Raw genomic sequence first — 22,212 nt, forward strand, 5'->3', positions numbered from 1 at the left:
TGGAGGTGGGGGGTGAATTAAGCTTATTGCTCCCCAGCATGTCCCCAGTCCCCCTGATCCTGCCATGCTCCCAGATGCTTCGATCCCAGGAGACAGGCTCTGGAATCACACAAACATCAAAAACAGAGAGGCTGGGCCACTGTGTTGCCAGGCCATGCCCATCCCACTGCCTCCTGAGCAAACAGAGGAGAAACAATAACCTACTGTGTGAGGAGAGCAGAAAGAGGAGGCCCTCTGTGTGTTGTGGCCTCTCCTCCCTCGTGCCTCAAGGGGGGTCCTTGCATGCCTGTCTTCTCCCCACCTCCTGAGTTCTGACTCCACCCCACAGAGTAATTCCCCAAGCCCTTGCTTCCAGCCCAAGGGTAACAGTGAGTCTAGTCCCCAGACAGCAGGCCCCTCCTAGCTCCCTGTCTCCATGCATTTCTCCAGGTTTCCCTAAGCAGGTGTGCTTTTGCAACTCCCCTTAGGTTAGCCAAAAGTGGTCCCGTAACCCCCATTGGCCTCATCCACAGAGAGATAATGCCCAGGCAGGTGGGAGATGCAGGACTTGGAGAAGGGGTTCAAGCTGATCAGCCTTGAGAGGCAGGGTGAAGGTTAGGGTGAGGAGAGCTTGCCACATGCCATACGCTGGTGCTGAATCCCTGAGGGACTGACCGGCTTCCCAGTCTCAAGCCAAATCTGTCTTAAATTGGGGTAAATAAGGAAGTGGGATTTGTTTCTGTTTTGTTTTGTTTTGATCTTCATCTTTGTATTACTAGCATCTAGCAGAGTGCCTAGCACACACTGGATGCTCAATAAACTTTTGATGAAATGAAATGACAGTTTTATTCCACTTAAACAAGAACAAAACAGCTTAAAAGTGCTAGTCATGTCTCTTTTCTCTTTTTTTTTTCATCTTCCTTCACTATCCTTCTCCCTCTTTGCAAACCCCAAATTAGCCACTGAAAAATCATCACTCATTCATCCATTCAGACATTCACATGTTGTTTCATTCATTCAGTAATCTTTTGTTAAAGTACGGTAGATCAGGGCCTGTGCTAAACACTGGGGAAATTATAATTATGCCATGACCAGCAGACAGTCTCACAGTGGAGTCAGGTGAGCCAGATTATTATGATACAGCATGAAAAGTGTAATGACAGAGGTAGAAACTGCATACTCTGAAAGTTTGTAGGAAACTAGGCCCAGATTAGGGTTTGTCAGCAAAGGTACCTTGGAGAACAGGTCTTAGAAAGATGAGTTTGTTAGTCAGATGGGGGGGAGGGGAGAAGGAAGGAACACATGTTGCAGAGGGAGCAGCATGTAGAAAACTTTGGAAATAATAAGACATAATGGGAATTTCAGGGCACTGAGCCCATAGCAGTGGGTTAAAATTATTCTGAGAGTTGTATAGAGTGAAAGGAAAGAAGGCTGAGGAAATCAATATGTGAAGATAGGTTAAAAGAGCTTCACCAAAGAGGCTAAGACAAACTTAAACAGTAGGGAAGGAGCAAAGATAGATTAAAGATTAGGCCTCTCTGGTGGCACAAGGTGTTAAAGCACGGAACTCTGAAACTATCTGCATCCACTGCAGCACGAGTTCAATACCCAGCCAGGTTGCTGACCCACGTGGTGCAGGAGGCCTCTCCTGACCCGCCTGCTGCTCTCCTCAGCAGTGTATTTTGGTTGATCTGCCTGTTCTGCTCCCCACTCTGACTCTGGTGAATCCTCTCACTCCCTGCACCTCTGATCTGTACCGCAGTTCTATATGCACAAATAAATCAATCTTTAGGAAAAAAATAAAGAATATAATGGTATAATACAATCAAAGGCATATGGTTTCAAAAAAATGGAACATCCAGGATTGCAGGGGGTGTCATATATGAAAAGGAATTTAAAATGTACATTAAATTTGACAACAAGGAGATCACCAATCAACTTGGCATAACTAGTTGATGTAGAGGGGTTAAAACCAGATTGCAATAGGTGAAAAGTGACTGATCTGTGGGACTTCAGCTAGATACCTGAAAGAACAGAATGAGCAAATCTATATAAGCGTCAAACCAATAAAGGGGGAAATCATATAATGAAACAAACACATAATCTGTTAAGGATTAAAAAAAAAAACAAGAAACAAGGACAGAAAAAAGTATAATAATGGAAAGTCAAAAATAAGGTGGTAGATACAAGAATAATTTATGAATGTCCTCAAATAATATGCTAAAATACGATGTGTAGGAATGTATTTTTTTAATCCAGCCATATGCTATTTAAATGAAATATATCCAAATTAAAGATCTTGGAGCAGAAAGTAACATAATTGAAAGAGATATACAGGAACATAGTAAGTGAAAGGAAGCTGAGGTGACTATTAGCCTAAGACAAGTGAACTTTATGACAAGAGCCTAATCAGTAAGATGATCTGACACCCCATTAGTCTGAAACAGTTGGCTTACTTATGTTATCCTGGCAATATTATTGCTTGTATGTCTTTTGACTCCTCAAAAGGAACCCAATTAAATAGCTTACCACCTTATTAGAAATAAAAAAGGTGTTTTGACTTTGAGATCAGGTAATTTTTTTCAGGAAATACCAGTAGGATGGTAAGGAAGTAGAACAGGAAAGAGATCAAAGACAATAAAGGATAAAGTTAAACCAGTTCATACTTTGGGAAACTGAAGCTCAGTTTTGTGTGAGCACTGGGAAAAGGTGTCAAATGGTCTAAGAGGCAAGGAAGCTGAAATATCGATGTAACAAATTCCCATCCATCACTAGTTTGGTCTTCTTTTAGGGCCTAACTCCCCATACTTCTGTCTCACTGCACATGTGCCCAAATCAGGCCCCCAGAGTTACATGTATTCAGGCGGGCAGATACATCCTGACAAGTTAAATGAACCCTCAACAGTGTCTGCCACAGAGCATAACTACATTATGTTAAAATTCACCAAACTATAGTAGGGTTCAAGACATTTTGAAGAATTAGTATGATAAGACTACACTCTTTGATCATGAATTAAATTAGAATTCAATACTAAAAAGCTCTATAAAATTCCATTCATTTGTATATATGAGTATACTTCTTAGTGCCATGTACAGTCAAAGAAAAAATTATAAAAGAATTTTAAAACAAAATATAAAACTCTTAGAATAAAAGCCAGATGACCTTTGTGATGACATTTAAGATACAACCACCATCCATGAAATTTCACCATCTATGAAAGAGATCATTGACAAACTAGACCTCATTAAAATTTAGAATTCTAGAAAAATTTTTCAAACAATTTTTAATTCTGCTCTCCAAAACACAAGATTGAAAGAATGATTAAAAATATATAGGCCACAGTTTGGAGGGGAAATCGTTGCAAAACACATGTCTGATGAAGGACTGCTATCCAAACTACAGAAATATCTCTTAAAATTAAAAAATAAGAGGCCCTCCCTGGTGGTGCAGTGAGTTAAAGCACAGCACTGAGAAGCTAAAGCCACTTCCGCATGAGTTTGATTCCCGCCTGCCCCTGAGGTGACCACATGGCGTGGCAGACCTCTCCTGACCCGCCCGCTGCTCCCCTCAGCAGTGTACTTCGTCGATCTGCCTGTTCTGCTCCCCACTCTGTCTCTGGTGAAGCTTCTCGCCACCCCTGGGCCTCTGGCCTGTACCCCAGTTCTGTATGAACAAATAAATAAATCTTTAAAAAAAAATTCAACAATAAGAAAAAAACAATTTAATAGAGTCAAAAGACCCTAATATCTGCCTCATCAAAGCTATCCAGTTGGTAAATATGTCTATTGATGTTATAAGGTCTAATGACAAATGAGTAATTGAATGTCATCAGGGAAACACAAATTAAAACAATGACAAGACAAAACTACGCAACTATGGGAATGGCCCAGATCTGGAACAGTGACAGAAACAAATGGCGAGGATGTGCAGCAGCAAGAACTCTTGTTTGTTGCTGGTGGGAGTAAAAAAATGGTACAGTAACTTAGGAAGACAGTTTGGTTTCTTACCCAAAGTCCATTTGGGCAAAGTTTGGTCTAGGTGTGACCCATACTTACTAATGTTGAGAAATTCAAGAAATGGCAGTTAAATATCTTTTCCCCACAGAGCCTGGAATTGCCCCTGAAGCTGATGAGAATGAGCTAGGGAATAGGAGCTGCACTGTGAAGTAACATCATGGATTACAACAAGTCTCCTCTTGACTCAATTCCCTCCAGCTATCGGCATCTCTGCCAAAGATGGACGTTTAGAGATTAGGACATGATGTACCCAAAAAAGGAAGGGGGGGTGGCCAAGAAGTTAAAAAGCACAGATATCAAGGTCAAAAGTGCCGAGGAGAGGTTGGCTCAGGCTGTGGCTGCTTTGCTCAGGGTTGGGGTACGCCATGCCCAGAACACTCAAGGGAAAACTAACCCGCAGCTAGTGTTTCAAAAGTGCTTCCAATTCCACCATCTATAAACCCCACACATATTATAGATGAGGAAAGTGGACTCAGAAAGGCTATGTGACTTATTCAAGGTCTCTGTGTAAAAGGTAGAACCAACTGCTAAAAATGGAGCTTCCATGTGATCCAGCAATCCCACTCCTAGGTATCTACCCAAAAGACACAAAAACACTGATTCAAAGAGACACCTGCACCCCCATGTTTATTGCTGCTTTATTTACAATAGGAAAGACTTGGAATCAACCCAAATGCCCAAAAGTAGATGACTGGATTAAGATGTAGTACAGATGCACCATGGAATCAAAAAGATAAACACATGTTTTTGCAGCAACATGGATGGAGCTGGAAAAGATCATGCTTAGTGAGATAAGCCAGAAAGAAAAGGAAAAATATCAGATGGTTTCATTTATAGCAGGAGTATAAAGGACCAGGCAAGAAAATAATAATAATAATAATGAACAACTATATGCCAGAGACATTTTACAGGGGTGGAGTGGGGAATGGGGTCAAAAATGGCGAGGGGAATGCACTGGACTATGGTGATGGCACACGAGTGAATTGGTGGTGGGAAGCCCACGGGGATTACAACTGAGAAGAAAAAAGGCACAAAATGATATAAAAATAAGCTATTATATTATTAAAGAAAAAAAAAAGGAAGAACCAGGAACCCACCCCAAGTGTTGCTGACATCAAATCCCACCTGAATTCCTGCCCTTCCCCCACCGGCTTGGCCAGCAGCCAGTCCCAGCTGTATCTTCAGAGAATACAGGACAGGAAGCTAGAAAAGCCAGGGACTAGAGGTTAAAAATTTCCTCTGGAGGTCTTGAGAAGAGCACCCAACCCCTCTCCTCCCTCGAACGAGCCACCAAGGAGTTACAAAAACACACAACTCTAGAACAAGAGGTAAAGGAAGGAACTGTCTAAACTGGCCATGCAGTCCACACCTGACGCGCCCCAGAGCAGAGCTTGCTTGAAATAACAAGGGGAGGCGGCTCTCATTGACTAATATCACCCCCGTGACTCACGCAGTCGGCTCTTCCTTAGTGCATGGGAATGAGACAATCAGGATACTGGAGGCCAGGTTGCTGGAAATGAGCTTTGTGCGTTCTGGAGGCCATGCAGACTGACCTCACCGTAGGGAAGTCCACTTGGCCATCACCCCTGGGTACCTGACTGAACGAAGAGGAGATGAACGTCCTGGAATTGCTCAGAGGAATCCGTGCTGCCAGTCCCCAGCAGGTCTTAGCGGTTGGCTCTCCAGGGTCCAGCACTGTGCTTGGCCATGTCCAGGACTGTGGGGCCATCCCTCAGGCTGCCATGGCCCTTGAGCTCCATCGCCCTGGGCTTCCATTCGTGTGGTGCAGCACTGCCAGTCTCCTCAGATGTCACCTGCCACCTGTCAGCTGTGGACAGGGTTACTCCCAACTCTGAAATCCTTTGCCTTTTCTTTATTTTTTAAAGATTTGTTTCATTTATTTACACCAACAAGAACTGGAGTGTAGGGGCTGAGAAGATTCACCAGAGACAGAGTGGGGAGCAGAACAGGTAGATGGACTGAGATACACTGTGAGGGGAGCAGCAGGTGAGACAGGAGAGGTCCGCCACGCCATGTGGGTCAGCTCATGGGGTGGGGGGTTGAAATCAGCCACAGTGGCGAGCAGTAGCTTGATAGCCCTGAGATGTAACCCCTGTGCCACCAGGGAGGCCTCTTTGTCTCTTTTTTCTCTCCAAAGGAAAAATACTATCTTTCTGGATTGGAGAGATCTGAATCAAAGCAAGTTGGCACTAAAATGTTAGCAGACAACATTGGCTAGTCTCCCCAAGTCCAGAGTATAGCGCAAGGGACTAACGAATATTGCTGTTAGCATAGGCATGTGGGGGATCAGATAGCCCTGGTGGCTCTATCACTGGGAAATCCCAGATTCACTGCATATGCAGCTCTAAGCCCACTTGTCCCACCGCGTCCTCTCATGGCTCGTCCTTGGCTGACGTCTGTGTCCTCATGAATACCCTCTCTGTCACTGGTCACGATCTCTCCTCCAGCCTGCCTGCTACACACACACCCACGTGCACACCATGGGCCTTGTCTCTGCCCTCAGCCCCTTTCTGAAATCCAGAAATGCCTGCTTTGGAGAAACCATGGTATTCTCTTACACATTAGTTTCAGTCAGTCTTCATCTGTGTGTGAGGGGACAGAGAAGACAGGAAGGAGGTCTTCCTCTCAGTAGGCGGTCAGGGCTGGGCCTGGCTCTGTGGCCAGGCTGGGAAGGGGAGGAGGGGAGGGACTCAGCTGGGGTAGGGGCCTCTCAGAGGAGCTGGCCAGGAACAATTGGGAACAAAGGCTGGACACTCTTCCTCTGAGCCCCCAGAGCCTGGCCTTGGCCTTCCGGAACAACTCCAGGAAGTGGCTGAGATTCCAGCTTTGGAAGGAAGAGATCTGTAAACAGGACCTGAGCTCTGAGAGGGGAGAGCAACTTCTGGGGGCCTGGGGGGTAGGGTGACAGCAGAGTGAGCTCTGATATGGCAGGCTCAGACTCTGTGAGACCTGACGGCTACGGAAAGTCTGAAAAGTCACTTACTCCAACCACCTTTCTAGAATCTGAAATCCAGCCCCGACAAGGATGTTCAACTAGTTTCAGTGATGGGATGTGCATAAAGATAGATAACAAGGCTGTGAAGCATTACGGTTCATTTATAATGCAACAGGTGCCATAATGAGTGGTTTTATGCTTTATCTCATCTCCTTCATACTCCACCTCTCAAGGTAGAAACTATAATTATTATTCCCACTTCACAGAAAAAGAAACTGACTTGCGGAGGGAGTTCAGTGACTTGCCGAAGTTCTCCCAGAAGTGATTTTCTTCCCTCTGAACTGAAAGGGAACACACTGGGAAGCTCCCAGCTTGTTCCAGAACCTTTGCTTCCTTCCTATGCACAGTCCTAGCCCACCCCCCAGCCCCATCTCCCCCTGGGCAATGACAGCCTGTGGCTGCTGCCCTCCACGTAGCTCCCTCAACCTCTTAACGCTGCACCCTGAGATTCCACTCTGCTTTTCCATTCTGGCAGAGGGCAGGAAAAGGACAAGGTTTGGGGTTCAAGGCTTTAACAGCCTTCGTGTTCAAGTTCCAAGGCGGTTTGGAGTTCTGGTTGGTGTGAAGATGGCCGAGGCTGGATGAGAGCTAGACCCTCTGGCTGGGTAGTGGCTGAAGTGATGAAGGTCAGAGAGTTTCTCTCCTCTGGTCTCCTCCCAGTTCTCCAAGGCACTGAGGGCTAGGCAGGAAGCATCGGTTTCCTCAAAGCCGCTTCCCTCCTGGGGCAGAGTCTCCGTCACAAACAACCACCCCACCCGGCCCCTCCTTCCCTCTGCTGTGAACTCAGAACGGCAGGACACAGAGCTGGGGACAAGGACCAAGGCCTGGTGCAGACATGGGCGCTGGCGGAGCAGGCTTCTTTGGGCCTGGGTGGCCCCTGTCTCTCCTGCTTCTGCTAGACACCGGTGAGTGAGGCCCTCTCTCCAGCTAGTCCAGGATCCCTAGGCACGGCTGAAGGGAGAGGAGGGGCAGCTTCCTTGCTTCCCTTTGGCCGTCAGGGTACCAGAGATGAGGATGGTGACGATGATGTGTGACAGAGACAAAGGGACAGACAGAGGGCTGCCTCGGTGCTGAGGGAGCCAGACCTCTCCCGTTCAGCTAGCTCATTACTGGGAGTTGATCTTCAGGCCAGAGAAGCCTGGGGAAGCCTGGAATGGAGGCCTGGGGTGAGGACATCTGGGGTGAGATGCTTGAAGTATACGGGATTTGGGGGTCCCCTGAGGAGTCAGACCAGGCTCCGCCTCTCTTTCCGTCCCAGGAGGCATGGCTCAGGACTCCCCGCCCCAGATCCTAGTCCACCCCCAAGACCAGCTGTTCCAGGGCCCCGGCCCTGCCAGGATGAACTGCAGAGCCTCAGGCCAGCCGCCTCCCACCATCCACTGGCTGCTGAATGGGCAGCCCCTGAGCATGGTGCCCCCAGACATACACCACCTGCTACCTGACGGGACGCTCCTGCTGCTGCGGCCCCCTGCTCAGGGACATGCCTACGACAGCCAGAACCCATCCACAGACCTGGGTGTCTACACGTGTGAGGCCAGCAACCGGCTGGGCACAGCGGTCAGCCGAGGCGCCAGGCTCTCTGTAGCTGGTGAGGCCTGGGAAGGGGGCTGAGGCTGAGGCACACGTGGGTCAGATGTCTGAGGGGAGGGAGGTTTGAGGGAATATCTGAGAGGGGAGGCCTGCCTGGGAGACCGTGGGTGGGGGGACTGGATTGGGGTGGCCGGTCTACCGAGTCCCCAGTTGGGAGACCTGGGAGGTGGGCTCCGAAGAGCCACACAGGGCCGAGGAAAGGTAGGTAAAGCAGAATGGGGCATGAGGTAGGACACCCCAGGGGATTTCTCTGCAGAGGTGCTCTGCTCCCTGCCCACCCTCTGTCCCCCCACAGTCCTCCGGGAGGATTTTCAGGTCCAGCCTCAGGACACAGTGGCCACTGTGGGCAAGCAGGTGATCTTGGAGTGTGTACCGCCCTGGGGCCACCCAGAGCCCACAGTCTCATGGTGGAAGGATGGGAAAGCCCTGGTCCTACAGCCAGGGCGGCACATGGTGAGTGCAGGCCCCTCCCTGCTTCATCCTGTCCTGGGCAGAAGGGGCTCCCCAGGGGCCAACCCAGCCTCCAGTCCAAGCCCCCTGCAGACTTAGAGAAGCAGAAGGCCACAGGCCTTGAGCACCCCCTCCCCGTGAGAACCCCTCCCCACAAGGAGACTTCATGATGTGCCTGGCCCTGACAGATGACCAGGGGCTCCCTGCGGATGGCAAGAGCTGAGAAGAGTGATGCAGGCACCTATATGTGCGTGGCCACCAACAGTGCAGGACAACGGGAGAGCCGGGCAGCCAGGGTGTCTGTCCAGGGTAAGGGGAGGGTATATAGTCCAGGTCAAGGGGGGGGTGTGGCTTGGCATGGGGGTAGGGCATATGAACCTGAGAGCTGGGAACTTAATTTAGGGGGTGGTTCTCTCACCCTGGAATAGAAAGATGTGGGAAATGTCCGAGATGATTTCCTCCATGGTGGGAGTTCTCCCCCTTTGCCCTGTGAAGTTCAGTTCCTTCATTCTGGCCTGTAGGCCTCATCCCAGCCCTCTGCTCCCCAACAGAGCCCCAGGACTACAAGGAGCCTCTAGAGCTTTTAGCTGTGCGCATTCACCTGGAAAATGTGACCCTGCTGAACCCGGACCCTGCAAAGGGCACCAAGCATGGGCCTGCTGTGTGGCTCAGCTGGAAGGTGAGGCCTGGGATGCCAGGGTGGGAGCAGGCCCAGAGTTGAGTGAAGGCTGGTCCTGAGCTCCCTGTCCCCTTGCCTTTCCCAGGTGAGCGGCCCGGCCGCACCTGCTCAGTCCTACACAGCCCTGTTCAGGGCCCAGACTGCTGGAGGAGGCCAGGAAGGCCCATGGGCCGAGGCCCCGCTGGCCGGATGGCAGAGTGCAGAACTTGGGGGTCTCCACTGGGGCCAAGACTACGAGTTCAAAGTGAGACCCTCCTCCGGCCGCGCTCGAGGCCCTGACAGCAACGTGCTGCTCCTGCGGCTGCCTGAGCAAGGTCAGACACAGATGCCCTCAGGAACTGACAATATTCCTCTGCCTAGCACCCAGGGACTCCAAGACTATCCCAGGCCAATCTCGGGAATGCTGGATCTTGCTCCTGGATGGTCTTCTGCGCTAGGAGGGACAGCTATTCTCATTAGTGTGGCCTCTGACCCCAGGCCCCCAATTCCAGTTCTTTTCCTTAGAGTTCCTCAGCAGCCCTTCCTGAGTCTCTTCTTCCCCCTCTCCAGTGCCCAGTGCTCCTCCACAGGAGGTGACCCTGAAATCTGGCAATGACAGTGTCCTTGTGAGCTGGGCCCCACCGCCTGCTGAAAACCACAATGGCATCATCCGTGGCTACCAGGTACCCTCACACCTGAAATACCCCTTCCTTGTAGGGCAAGACACCCCTCCTCGCCTGCGTCCTGCAGACCCTTGCCCTGGGCCCTGAGGAACAAAGGGAATTTATGGTCGTGGAGCCGGACCCTGTTAGCAACTTCACCCAAAGCCCTCATGTCGTCCCACCATCCACCTTGGGTTATTATCCCCAATTTACAGATACGGAACAGGAGGCTAAGGACGCAGGTGTAGGGAGTCAGAGGAAATAGCCTGAACTGTATGACTCGCTAAGGGTGTGGTGTCAGTGTGGCTTCTGGACCAGCAGCATCCACTTCATCTTGGCACTCAGAAATGCACCTTCTTGGGTCCTTTCCCAGACGGGATGATTCAAACTCAGGGCTGAACCTGGCAACTGGGATTGTAACAAGCTCTCCACTGAGTGGTCCTAAAGCACACTGGAGCCTGAGAAGCATGGGTTTCATGCCTGTTGCCATTGGTTACTTCTGCCCAGCCTCGGGGGGAGGGACTAGAAAGTGTGGGTACCTGTGGGGAGAGGACACCCCACAGGTGGGGTGGTTGGGGAGGACGACCCCACGCCCAGAGCCTGATTTGCAGGTGAGGGCTCAGCTGCTAGGGTGGTGCCTGGGAAGGGGTGAGGCGGGGGTGGCTACTCACCTCTGCTTTGCCTCAGGTCTGGAGCCTGGGTAACACCTCCTTGCCCCCAGCCAACTGGACGGTAACGGGTGAACAGATGCAGCTGGAGATCGTCACCCGAACGCCCGGTTCCTACTGTGTGCAAGTGGCTGCAGTCACTGGCGCTGGGGCTGGGGAGCCCAGTAGCCCTGTCTGCCTCTTTGTAGGTGAGGGCTCTGCGCACCCACCGCACCCACCCCACCCACGCCCCTTCAGCTTCACTCCCACCTTCCCTCCTACCTACCTCCAGCCCCTCCCCTTTATCTACCTCATCTACCCCTCCCCTGAGCTCCAAATCCCATATAGAGCAAGCCATGGAGAGAGCTGCCCGAGAACCCACAGACCATGGCCAATGGACCCTGGAGCGGCTGAAGGCCATCTTAAAGCGGCCAGAGGTGATTGCCAGCGCAGGTGTTGGGATCTGGCTGCTATTGCTGGGCACTGCTGTGTGTGTCCGCTGCCGGCGCCGAGCGGGGGTACACCTGGGCCCAGGTGAGAGGGTGAGGTGGACCCCCAGGTAGTTAGGTCTGCTCAGGGGCCAGCCAGATGCTACAGGGCCTGGTGCTGGAGACTCAGCCTTCCTCTGTCCTCTCCCAGGCCTGTACAGGTACACCAGTGAGGATGCCATCCTAAAACACAGGTGAGGGGCAAGGGGAGGGGCCTGGGGCAGGGAGGGACAGATGGGTCAGAGGCCCATGGAGCTGGTGAAGCTCTGGTCTCTCTTCCGACCAGGGAGTTTGGGATCCTAGCACCTGAATCTCTCCTGAACTCCAGTAGAGAATTGATTCCTCTGTCATTAATGTTCATTCCTATCACACCACTTTACAGGTTTGTAAAGTGCTAAGGGTTTTGCTTTATGGATGTGATGAAAAGAACTTAGAGAGAAAAACAATCAGATTCATCAAGGACTGTTTATTGGGGTCACACAACAGAGGAGGGGCAGAAACTGGCCAGAGCCACACTCCGGGCCTGAGAGCAGTGGGGGAGAGAGGATGTTCCCACTTTGGGGGCGGTAGCAGGGAGGCAGGGTATAAGCTGGCCAGGGTTTTGTGATTTTCAAAACAAACAAGGACCAGGTTAACCCAATAACAGGAAAGCAAAGTGACAGACAAGGACCAGTTACCAGGGGCCCCGTAACAAGCAAGATTTCGAATTTAATTGACTTTGTGGCATGCTAGTAGCTAGTAGCTGGCCTTCTGAACTCCTAGTGGATGCTCTTGCGTCCTAACTCTAATACTTACCACACTCTGCCACTGACTCGCTCGGCTAGGTGGGGAGTAACTAGCACAAAGGACCAGTCTGATTTCTAATACCTCTGCATGCCCAGGAAAGTGCCTTTGCATTTGGTGAATCGCCTGCCTGAACGCTTTCCTTCATGACAGTCCCCCCTTAGCGCCAGCAGAGGGCGCTCTGCCCCCACATCATAGACTTACTAGTCCTGAAGAACAGGGCCAGCTTGCAGGTACATCTGCAAGTGTTTGGCTGCCAGAATAAATCTGCTGTTATGAGACAAGATGCGAAGAAAGAAAACATCCTCGTTTTCTTTCCCTGCTATTGGCTGAATTTTGCCATCTCATCTCTGCCCACTTCCTTCTCTTTAGCTCATTACATTTCCTCTGGAAGTCTCCATGTCCTAGATGTACACCTTTCAACAAGGTGTCCAAGCACCTACTATGTGTCAAACACATCTAGGGCTAGGCCTTAGGATATCATTTTACTGTCGGGTTCCAAGCTGGCTGGAGCTTCTGCCTTGTTCTACGCTCACTAGCTTTTCTTTTCCAACTACTCTGGATTTTGTCTGTTCTGCCCTCAACTCTCTCTGGCTCCTCTGGGGCTTTACCCCTGTCCTTGAGAGAGATTCCATTCTGATCCTTTTGTGCATTCATTCCTTTAGAACAGTCTCTAGCAGAAATTCTGTCCAAGCAAGAACAGCCATGCTGGTGTGTGTATGTGAACCTGTGATGGAAAGGGCAGAAAGATGACCAAGATTTGCAGAGGGGAGGGGTTGGGGTGAGGAGCTGGGAAAGATCTACAGTAAGAAGGTGAAGGGCAAAGAGAGCAGCAAGAAACAGTCTGCTGTGTTCATAGAGAAACACAGACCCTCGGTCTGGCTGAGGCCAAGCGTACAGCTTCTCCATCTAGCTTCAGCTTCAAAGCTGAAGATAGCCCAAGAGGGTCCTGTGAGTCATGCTGAGTAGCTGGGCCCTGTTTTGGCAAATAGGCAGCCACTGAAAGTTTAAGGTAGAGAAGAACTTCAATCGAATCCTTTTCTTGAAAGATCACACAGGCAGCCAGGCTAGAGGTAGAGTGAGCAAGCTCCACAGAGCAGGGTCCCTCCCTGCCAGCTGGATGATCTCACGTTTCCTCACCCCAGCACACAGCATCACCGGTACATGGAAAGGCTGTGGGTGGCCATTTCGCACAAGCAGTTCACTCAGGGCTGCACAGCCTGTCTGCAGTAAATGGACGAGGGGGAGTCTCACCCCAGGACCCCAGGTCTACCTGGCTCTCTCACCCCAGGTCTGCATGGTGTTCTCTCGTTTGTGCTGGCACACCTAGCTGTCACTCTTCACTGTCTCCTAGGCTGGGCAGGTAGGGCTTCCCCAATTCCAGAATCAAAAAGGAGCACTGAGTTGGGGACACTGGATCAGTCTTTTTGTTGTTGTTGTTAAAGATTTATTTATTCATACAAAACTGGAGTACAGGCCAGAGATGCGGAGGGTGAGAGGATTCACCAGAGATAGAGTGGGGAGCAGAACAGGCAGATCGACGAAGCACACTGCTGAGGGGAGCAGCGGGCGGGTCAGGAGAGGTCTGCCACGCCATGTGGATCACCTCCGGGGCAGGCGGGAATCGAACTCATGCAGAAATGGCTTAAGCTTCTTAGTGCTGTGCTTTAACCTGCTGCACCACCAGGGAGGGCCTGGATCACAGTCTTAAGGAATCTGTGAAGGGCAGGAATACAGTGAGAACAAAAGTGGAACCACCATCTCAACCCCTCTGCTAACCCCTGAGCTGGAGGTCTTGGCCAGTTAGGTTCTTACTTCACCCTACTTGTCCTCCCTCCCTGCTGCCCCAGGATGGATCACAGTGACTCCCCCTGGCTGGCAGACACTTGGCGGTCCACCTCTGGCTCTCGGGACCTGAGCAGCACCAGCAGCCTCAGCAGCCGGCTGGGAATGGACCCTCGGGACCCACTGGACTGCCGTAGATCTTGTGAGTGTGCCCAGCAGGGGCCAGGGTGAAGTGGAGCAGGACTCCCAGGGCTGAGAATGGGCAAGATATGCTCACCACAGTTCCTCCTGTCACTTCTACCACAGTGATCTCCTGGGATCCCCGAAGCCCTGGCGTGCCGTTGCTTCCTGACACCAGCACTTTTTATGGCTCTCTCATTGCTGAGCTGCCCTCCACCCCCCCAGCCAGGCCAAGCCCCCAGGCCCCAGCTGTGAGGCGTCTCCCACCTCAGCTGGCCCGGCTCTCCAGCCCCTGGCCTAGTTCAGACAGCCTCTGCAGCCGCCGGGGACTCTCTTCTCCACGCTTCTCCCTGGCCCCCTCAGAGGCCTGGAAGGCCAAGAAGAAGCAGGGTAAGGATGGGAAGGCTACAGAGAGCCTCAAGTGGGTGAGTGGAGGGACTGGAGAGGGAATGTGGTAATGTGACCCACTGGTCTGGAAGCAGGGTACAAGGAGCAGTTCCCACAATTGCTCCTGTTCTCCTGTCCAGTGGACACTGATCTCCACAGCACTCAGCTTAGAGGGTGCTGGCCTCAGCTTTTCTTCACACTGCCCTTGTTTCCATTTGACCACAAAAGTAATGAGCAACGTTTAATAAGCGCTACGTATGCCAGAACTGGGACACAAGAGATATCAGAACTAGTGTTTGCCCCTAAGGGTTGAAAGTCTAATGAAGGTGCATGACCAGCAGACATGTAATTCTAGAACCTGGTAGAATAAGCCCGACGCAGTGTGACGCCTCATCCCTGAGCGCAGCCAGACCAAATGCCTGTCTTTCTCTATGAACAAAAAAGAATATTTCTTGCTGCTCTTTGCTCTTCCCCCTTTTACCCTGAGTCACTATAATAATGTCCTCCTGTGTTCCTCCACCCTGAAAACCTCCCCTCCACATAGCTTGTTCACATTTCTGCCCTTCCAATACCAGATTGCATTTCTGCAAATTTCTGCTAGACAGAGATTGTTCTAAAGCAATGAACGAGTAAAACCATCAGAAGGGCGTCTCCCTCGTGAACTCTTCTCCCGGTGCACTATTCAGAGTTGTGCCCAGACACCAACTCCCCACCCATCTCCCATTGAAGAATGAGTATTTCCTTCCCATTGAATTTCTCTCCTGATTTCCAGCTTCCTCATTTGACTTTACAGAGGGAAATTATTGGTCTTTGTTTCTTTCAACTACAATATAGGAGGTACTTCGTTTATGTTATTTTGCTTAATCTTCAAAATATATTGGCCAGGAATTATTTCTCGAATTTTACAGATAGGGAAAGAGGGTCAGAATTGGGTAACTTGTTCAGAATCAATAAGCTTGTTGAAGTCAGCGAGCCATAGAACTTGAATTTGAAGCCAGAATGGTCTGCTTCAAAGGCTCTCCTGTGAGCGCCCTTGGGGAATCTCACTCTCTCTATCCTCTTATTTCTGAACATTGGCCTGCACCTGCTAACCTTCACGAACCTTCTATACTGATCAGTAAGACTTACAACTGTTCCACAGCCAATTCCTTTATTCTTAACTGGCTGTCATCCAACTTTTATTAAGACAAAGATGGATTCAGAGTAATTAAGAGCTTGTCCAATATCCAGAATTTTATGACTTTGAATATTAACAAAGCTGGCATTCTTTCCAGCTTTGCCTCAGAGCTACTGTAACATAAATCCTCATTGCCAGTGCAATACCAGCTGAAAGAGACTGCATATGTCTCACTTAAAAACCAGCCTTCCCATGGAGAACAAAACTGACTTTAATATAATGAATAGTCCCTCATAGAGCACTAGTAAATCTGGGGGAAATGAACAGTTTTCTACAGCTACTTAAGATGCCAGTTCTGAGATGAGGCTTTTTAACCTTACTCAGAGGTTCAGTTCTTACTTTACCCCCTTTCTCTTCACCCCAGAGGATTCCCACATGTCCCAGGATGGGTTGGCTGGTGACGCCCTGCACTGTAGACACTTGGCCCTCGATCCACTCTGGCTTCCAGAATCCCAGCAGCAGCAAGTTCATGCTACAGCTTTGTCCAGAGCCACTGCTGTTGCCTAAGCCCGAAGACAGCATGTCTTTGTCTTCCAGACCTGGCAGGCACCTCCCCAGGCCCTTCTCACTTTGAGCTGCTTGTTCCTTTTTCTTGTCTTTTGAAGTTTCTTGTTGTTTTTCTCCAAGCTGTGTTCTCATACCTGCACTATCCCGTATCGCAACCATTATATCAGGTCCTCAGTCCTCGTTTTGCAGATACATTGGATGACCTCATTACTCCATTAATTCAAATGAATGCTCATTGCAGTGTAAGCATGCCTGGTGAGATCAGACCTACCTTGTCAGCATTTTGGTTGTATAGTTTAATTTAAATAGCATAGGAATTTAAAAATCCACATAATTTCAAGCATTCTCTTTCCTCCTATTTTTGAACCTTGGTCTGCTTTCTACCTGCTAATCGCTATGAAACATCCAATGAAACTCCTATGCTGATCAATAAGGCTTACCATAGGGTAGAATAAGGTTTTTGTTTACTAGGACCCACTAGGGAAAATGAACAGGCTGGAATGAATATGGCCTTTCCCTTCAAGGGGAGGGACTAGCTTTTCCCCTTCCCGTTCCACACACTCCAACCAACCCTCAAGTGTCCCCATTTCTGAATTTAGTCAAGAGGCCAGGCACTAGGCAAGACAAAGATAATGGTGGAAGATATGGAGCACCTGAAATGGGCCTCCCAGACTCTGTCGGTCATAGGACAACTAAAGGAAATGCATAAAATCCACCCCAGCCAGCCAAGGTACAAAAGGGAATTTTGGTGAAGTTTAGCCATGGTGCGGGCTTCCGTCCCAGTAGCTAAGAATGTCTGGGTCTTGCATGAGAGCCAGGGCCCAGGTAGGATCTGGGTGAATGTCTGTCTTCTGCTCTGAACCTGGCCTTGAATCTTTGATCTTTGAGGCTAGATGGATTATTCAGCTCCATCTCAATGGTCCTACCTGGTCTCTGTTCCATCGTGGAGGAAACCCCTTTCCTAACTGGGCTTCTTTGTGATGCTAATCTGAATGTCAATTCTTTCCTCCCTGGCTTGATGTTCTCCTGTTTCCCAGTCTTGGGAAAATGTCTTCCCTCATTACCCTGTTCCTCTCTGGTTTCAGTTTAGATCCATTTGAGTTTTGGCCAAACTGAGAAGATTCTCACAGCTCACTGCACACAGCTGGGCCTGTTCCTTCGGTTATCCCAGCTTCTGCGTGGTTAGGTTCGCTCAGAGCTCTCGCTCCAGGAGCCCATGGACCAGATGAGAGCTGCCATCTTGCAGGCAATTCCTCTCACCATGTATCTGTACCTCTATTTCTTGTGTGTGTGTGTGTGTGTGTGTGTGTATATACCTCCATTTCTAGTCCATTCACCCATTCATTCAGCAAGTGACACTAAACATGTATGTACAAGCAGGATGTTGCCTCCCTGGGTAGCAGCAACACAGCTTCTGATTCTGACATCCCTCTTCCTTCCAACTCTCTCTCCTGTCATACCTGGCGTGATCTGGGTTACCTGGTTTCGTCTTACCTTCTCAGCTCACCCTGACAGTCCGAACCATCTTGCTGAGTGAGGGACACTCAGGCTTCACAGTGCAGAGCTATTCAGAAACTTGTGAGATATTTTCAGTGTGCAAAATGAAAAAGAACAGATTCTCCTAATCTGAGTGGGGTGAGGTGGTAAGGTAAAGGTTAGTGAAGTTCTTTGAGCCCTGTCCACACCTCCCCAGCTCCTGTTCAACTTCAGCAAACTACCCTCTCCACTCCCAAGTGCCCAGCCCTGCTTCTAAACCCCATGCCTCTGTAAAATAAAGAAGGTATATTTGTTCCACAGGGCCAAATTCCACAACAAGATAAGCAGATTAGAGATTAGAGTGGTTGAATATATACAGTACAGGAAATGAATTTTTTTAAGTGCCTATTAAGCACCAGTCTATGTTTATTTAATTAACAAAACCATCATGTGAAGTGGGTTTTTGCAAAAGGAAGTTGAAGCTGTGGATTTTCCTGTGGTCAGACAGCTAAGGTATGGCTAAAACCTCGCTCCTCCCTTCCTGAAGGTGGAGGTAGCAAGGGGTGGAGAGAAATTCTTTCCTCTTTTCTCTGGGTACAGGAGACCCTACAGCTTAACTGAACGACATAGGCCGTAGTTGGGGTCTGAAGGGCCCACCCTGGCTTGTCCCCTAACCACTGATTTTCTTCACAGAGCTGCACCAAGCCAACAGCTCCCCACTGCTCCGGGCCAGCCACCCTATGGAGCTGCGGGCCTGGGAGTTGGGGCACAGAGCTTCCAAAAGCCTTTCCCAAAGCCCAGGTGAGGAAAGGGTCCTGAGATAGAAGTAAAGCAGGATCTAGGGTCCCTACGCCCCCACAGCTGGTTCTGTCCCTGAGAAGCTGGGGATGTGGGCTGTGTGTCGGGCAGCTGCAGAGACTGGAGGGCAGACAGGCAGGCTGGGTCCCGGGCTCTTGGGTTCTGCCCTTCTCATGCTCCGACTACTGTTCCCCAGGAGCTGTGCCCCGAGCTCTGGTTGCCTGGCGGGCCCTGGGACCACAGCTCCTCAACTCTTCAAGTGAGCTGGCCACCCGCCCTCTCCCCCCAGTACCCCTCTCTCCTGGTGGAACCCCCATGCAGAGTCAACAGCCCCAGTAAGAGCCATGGGGTTAGGAAGCGGGGCTGGGAGTGCGGGTGGACGTCGGGAGGTGTGGACAGGGGCTCAAAGAGCCGCTCTGACCACCTGCATCACTGTCTTACCCCTAGCAGGTCCTCCACCGAGCCCCACACTCCCTCCTCCCTCCCCCTGGCAGCAGCCCCCCTCCCCATGCTGGCCCCCTCCCAGCCCCCCAGCCCCTCCAGCCCCCAGGCCTCTTCCCTCTCTGGTCCCAGCCCATCTTCCAGTCGTCTGTCCAGCTCTTCGCTGTCATCGTTGGAGGAGGATCAAGACAGTGTGCTGACCCCTGAGGCGGTGGCCCTGTGCCTAGAGCTCAGTGAGGGGGAGGAGACCCCCAGGTGAGTAGCCACTGAGCTACTGAGCAGTGTCCTGCAGGGGTGTGCTGACTTCCAGCCTATTCCACCTACAGGACAGGAATGTTTCTGCTGCTCTTCTCTTCAGCCAGCCATGGCGTTGTCTTACATTTGCCTTTTCTAGAAACAGTGTCTCTCCGATGCCAAGGGCTCCTTCACCACCCACCACCTACGGGTATATCAGTGTACCGACAGCCTCCGAGTTGGCGGACATGGGCAGAGCTGGAGGAGGCGTGGGGTCTGAGGTGATGGGTTTGCTCTGCCCACCTCGGACCTGCCCCACTCCCACCCCCAGCGAGGGCTCCTTGGCCAATGGCTGGGGTTCTGCCTCTGAAGATAATGCCCCCAGCGCCAGAGCCAGCCTCGTCAGCTCCTCCGACGGCTCCTTCCTAGCTGATGCCCACTTCGCCCGGGCCCTAGCAGTGGCTGTGGACAGCTTCGGCTTAGGTCTGGAGCCCAGAGAGGCAGACTGCGTCTTCACAGGTACATAAGAGCACCCCATCTTACTCAGATCCCCACCCCTGGGAATGGACACAGCTCCTGAAAACCCCCACACACACACTTCTCCCCCACCAAGAGGCAAGTTTTGCTAATCATTCATTATCTTCCTTGTCATCATCCTTAACACAGCTAATCTTTATGGACCATTTACTATGTTAATGTTAATGGTAACTCAGTGAGGGCTATTCTTTATCTTTCTTTTCCAAATGAGGAAATGGTCAGTTAAACTGGTTTTCAACTTGCCAGAACTCATCTGAGAGAAGGAGACCCAGTGGTTTGATTCTCAAGCCAGAAGGCTGCCAGTGCTCTGCTCTGACTCCCAGCCTCCAGACTCGGTCTCCAGGCCTCTGCCTCCTTAATTTATGCTAACCCAGCATGTCATATCCTTATGACGGGCAGCTGTTTTCTCTCTTACCAGCCCAGCTCTTTGCTCCGTTTCAACCACTCCTCTATTTCCTCATCTCTGGAGTCACCCCATCTCCTGATTTCTCTTGGAAATTTCTTTTTTTGCATGAATAACTAGGGTACAGTCCAGAGGTGCAGGGGGTAAGAGGATTCACCTGAAGCAGAACAGGAGGATTTGCTGAAATACACTGCCAAGGGGAGCAGTGGGTGAGACTAGAGAGGTCTGCTGCGCTATGTGGGTCAGCTCCCTAGCTGGGGCTCAAACCCAGGCTATAGTGGTGATAATGGTTAGACTTAACCCCTAGGCCACCCCGGAGACCCCTACCCCCGGCCCCTACTGGAACTTTCAAGCTCTTCCTCTTGCCCCTGTGGCCGGGGTCAGGAGCAAGCTCAGCCCTGCACAGCTAGCAGCATGGGGCTGTCACCTTCAGGCCTGAGGTGGCTCACAGCTTCCCTTTGGTGGACCCTATCCCAGGACTCTACCAGACTGCCACCAGGCAGTGGCACATAGGAGAGTAAGGATAATCCACCACAGAAATGCCCACAAGGGATGGAGAGGGGTCCCCAGGGAATGGGAGAGTTTGCCTGGAAGGCTGGAACTGGGCTGGGAGAAAACAATTTCCAGCTTTTCTCTCCAAAGAATCAGCAAGCTATCTTCTAGGTCTGAGGACTGGGCCTGCTGGGACGGGGCCACCAGGACTGAGGGGCAGTTGCGGGCTGGGTTGCATTAGGGTTGGGTGTGTGCCTTCAACTGACCCTAGGATTTCTGTCTTAAGTTGGCTCTGAGGGGTGAAGGTCAACTCTTCTCACACATTCCTGCCCTACCCAACAGATGTCTCCTCACCTCCCTCCCCCCTGGACGACCTCTTCCTGACATCTGCCCTCTCCCTGCCCCTGTGGGAGTGGAGGTCAGACTGGCCAGAGGACTTGGAGAATTCCCACACGCAGCGTCTGGGTAGGGGCCGGCCTCCTTGGCCCCCCGACTCTCAGATCTCTACCCAGAGAAGTCACTTCGGTGGTCCTGAGCCCAAGGGTGGCAGTAAGTGTTTGTCTGCTCAGCTGATGTGGCCATTGAGCAGAGGGCCCCTACGGAAGAGCCAAGAGGGAGACTGGGGTCTACCAGGAGAGAGAAGGAGCAGGTGTGGATAACTCTACTCTCCTTCACCTTCTCCTACAGACTCCTCCTGAAGTGTGTTCCTGAGCCCGCCAAGAACAGACTCAAAATGACTCCCGTCAGCCCCCAGCTGGGCTATGCAGCGTGGGTCTTGTCTTGAGGTCCTCGGTTGGGGTCCACCTTGGTCAGCCTCCAGGAGAGCTCTCCCTCCAGGATTGTGAAAACAGATGAGAACAAAGCAGACCTGATGCCCTTGGGGGCACAGAAAGCCACCCCCACCTGACTCCCAGCCCTGCTTTTTCTTCTGTTCCATTCACTCCCACAAACAGGTCTCATCTATCTAAGAGCAGCCCCATCTCCTGGCCTCCCCACCCACGTGGACCTTGGGGAGTAGGGGAGCCAGAGGCCTTCCTGGAGGACAACAGTGACATAGGAGAGAGGGCAGCAAAGGAAGAAGCTTCCATAACCTCCCTCTTATCCTTCTTTGGGCCATTCCTGCAATTTTCAACTCAACTCCAGAAACACACCATGTAAAAAAAAGAAAAAAGAATACGCTGAGCAGAGAGACTGCCTCAGGACCAAGGCAAGGGCTTCAAGATGGACCTGGCAAGGAAGCTGAACGAAGGGAGAGATGAAACTGTAGGACAAACACACCCTCATACTGTTGTCACTCTCAGTTTAAGGAATTTGATACTATAAAGCTGTAATGACTTGAGTTCTGTGGGGTTGTTCCCAGGGTCCCATGGAGGGAGGCCTGGTTCATGTGGGGAGAACAACCTGAGTTAGAAAAGGACCAAGTGTTCACTGACATTCAGAGTGTGTCTTTCTCTCCTGCCATGCAGTTGAGGGGGATATTGCATGCACCCATCAGGTTTTAAGCA

The 22,212-nt window shown here is 50.9% G+C and overlaps 1 protein-coding gene across 1 annotated transcript; it reads left to right on the forward strand.

Moving 5' to 3' along the window:
- The first annotated feature begins 7,837 nt into the window (after positions 1 to 7,837).
- On the forward strand, positions 7,838 to 22,046 carry ROBO4 (roundabout, axon guidance receptor, homolog 4 (Drosophila)). Its single transcript, XM_012729361.1, has 18 exons — positions 7,838 to 7,917; positions 8,271 to 8,600; positions 8,898 to 9,055; positions 9,241 to 9,361; positions 9,604 to 9,731; positions 9,817 to 10,045; positions 10,281 to 10,393; positions 11,060 to 11,228; positions 11,368 to 11,553; positions 11,659 to 11,701; positions 14,141 to 14,277; positions 14,382 to 14,645; positions 18,496 to 18,603; positions 18,797 to 18,935; positions 19,048 to 19,296; positions 19,436 to 19,794; positions 21,050 to 21,256; positions 21,395 to 22,046. Exons 1-18 carry the CDS (start codon positions 7,848 to 7,850, stop codon positions 21,403 to 21,405), a joined length of 3,021 nt encoding a protein of 1,006 aa, XP_012584815.1. The 5' UTR covers positions 7,838 to 7,847; the 3' UTR covers positions 21,406 to 22,046.
- The last annotated feature ends 166 nt before the right edge of the window (positions 22,047 to 22,212 follow it).

Source organism: Condylura cristata, unplaced genomic scaffold (assembly GCF_000260355.1).
Source record: "Condylura cristata isolate star-nosed mole 26May11 unplaced genomic scaffold, ConCri1.0 scaffold00025, whole genome shotgun sequence".
Classification (NCBI taxonomy): Eukaryota; Metazoa; Chordata; class Mammalia; order Eulipotyphla; family Talpidae; genus Condylura; species Condylura cristata.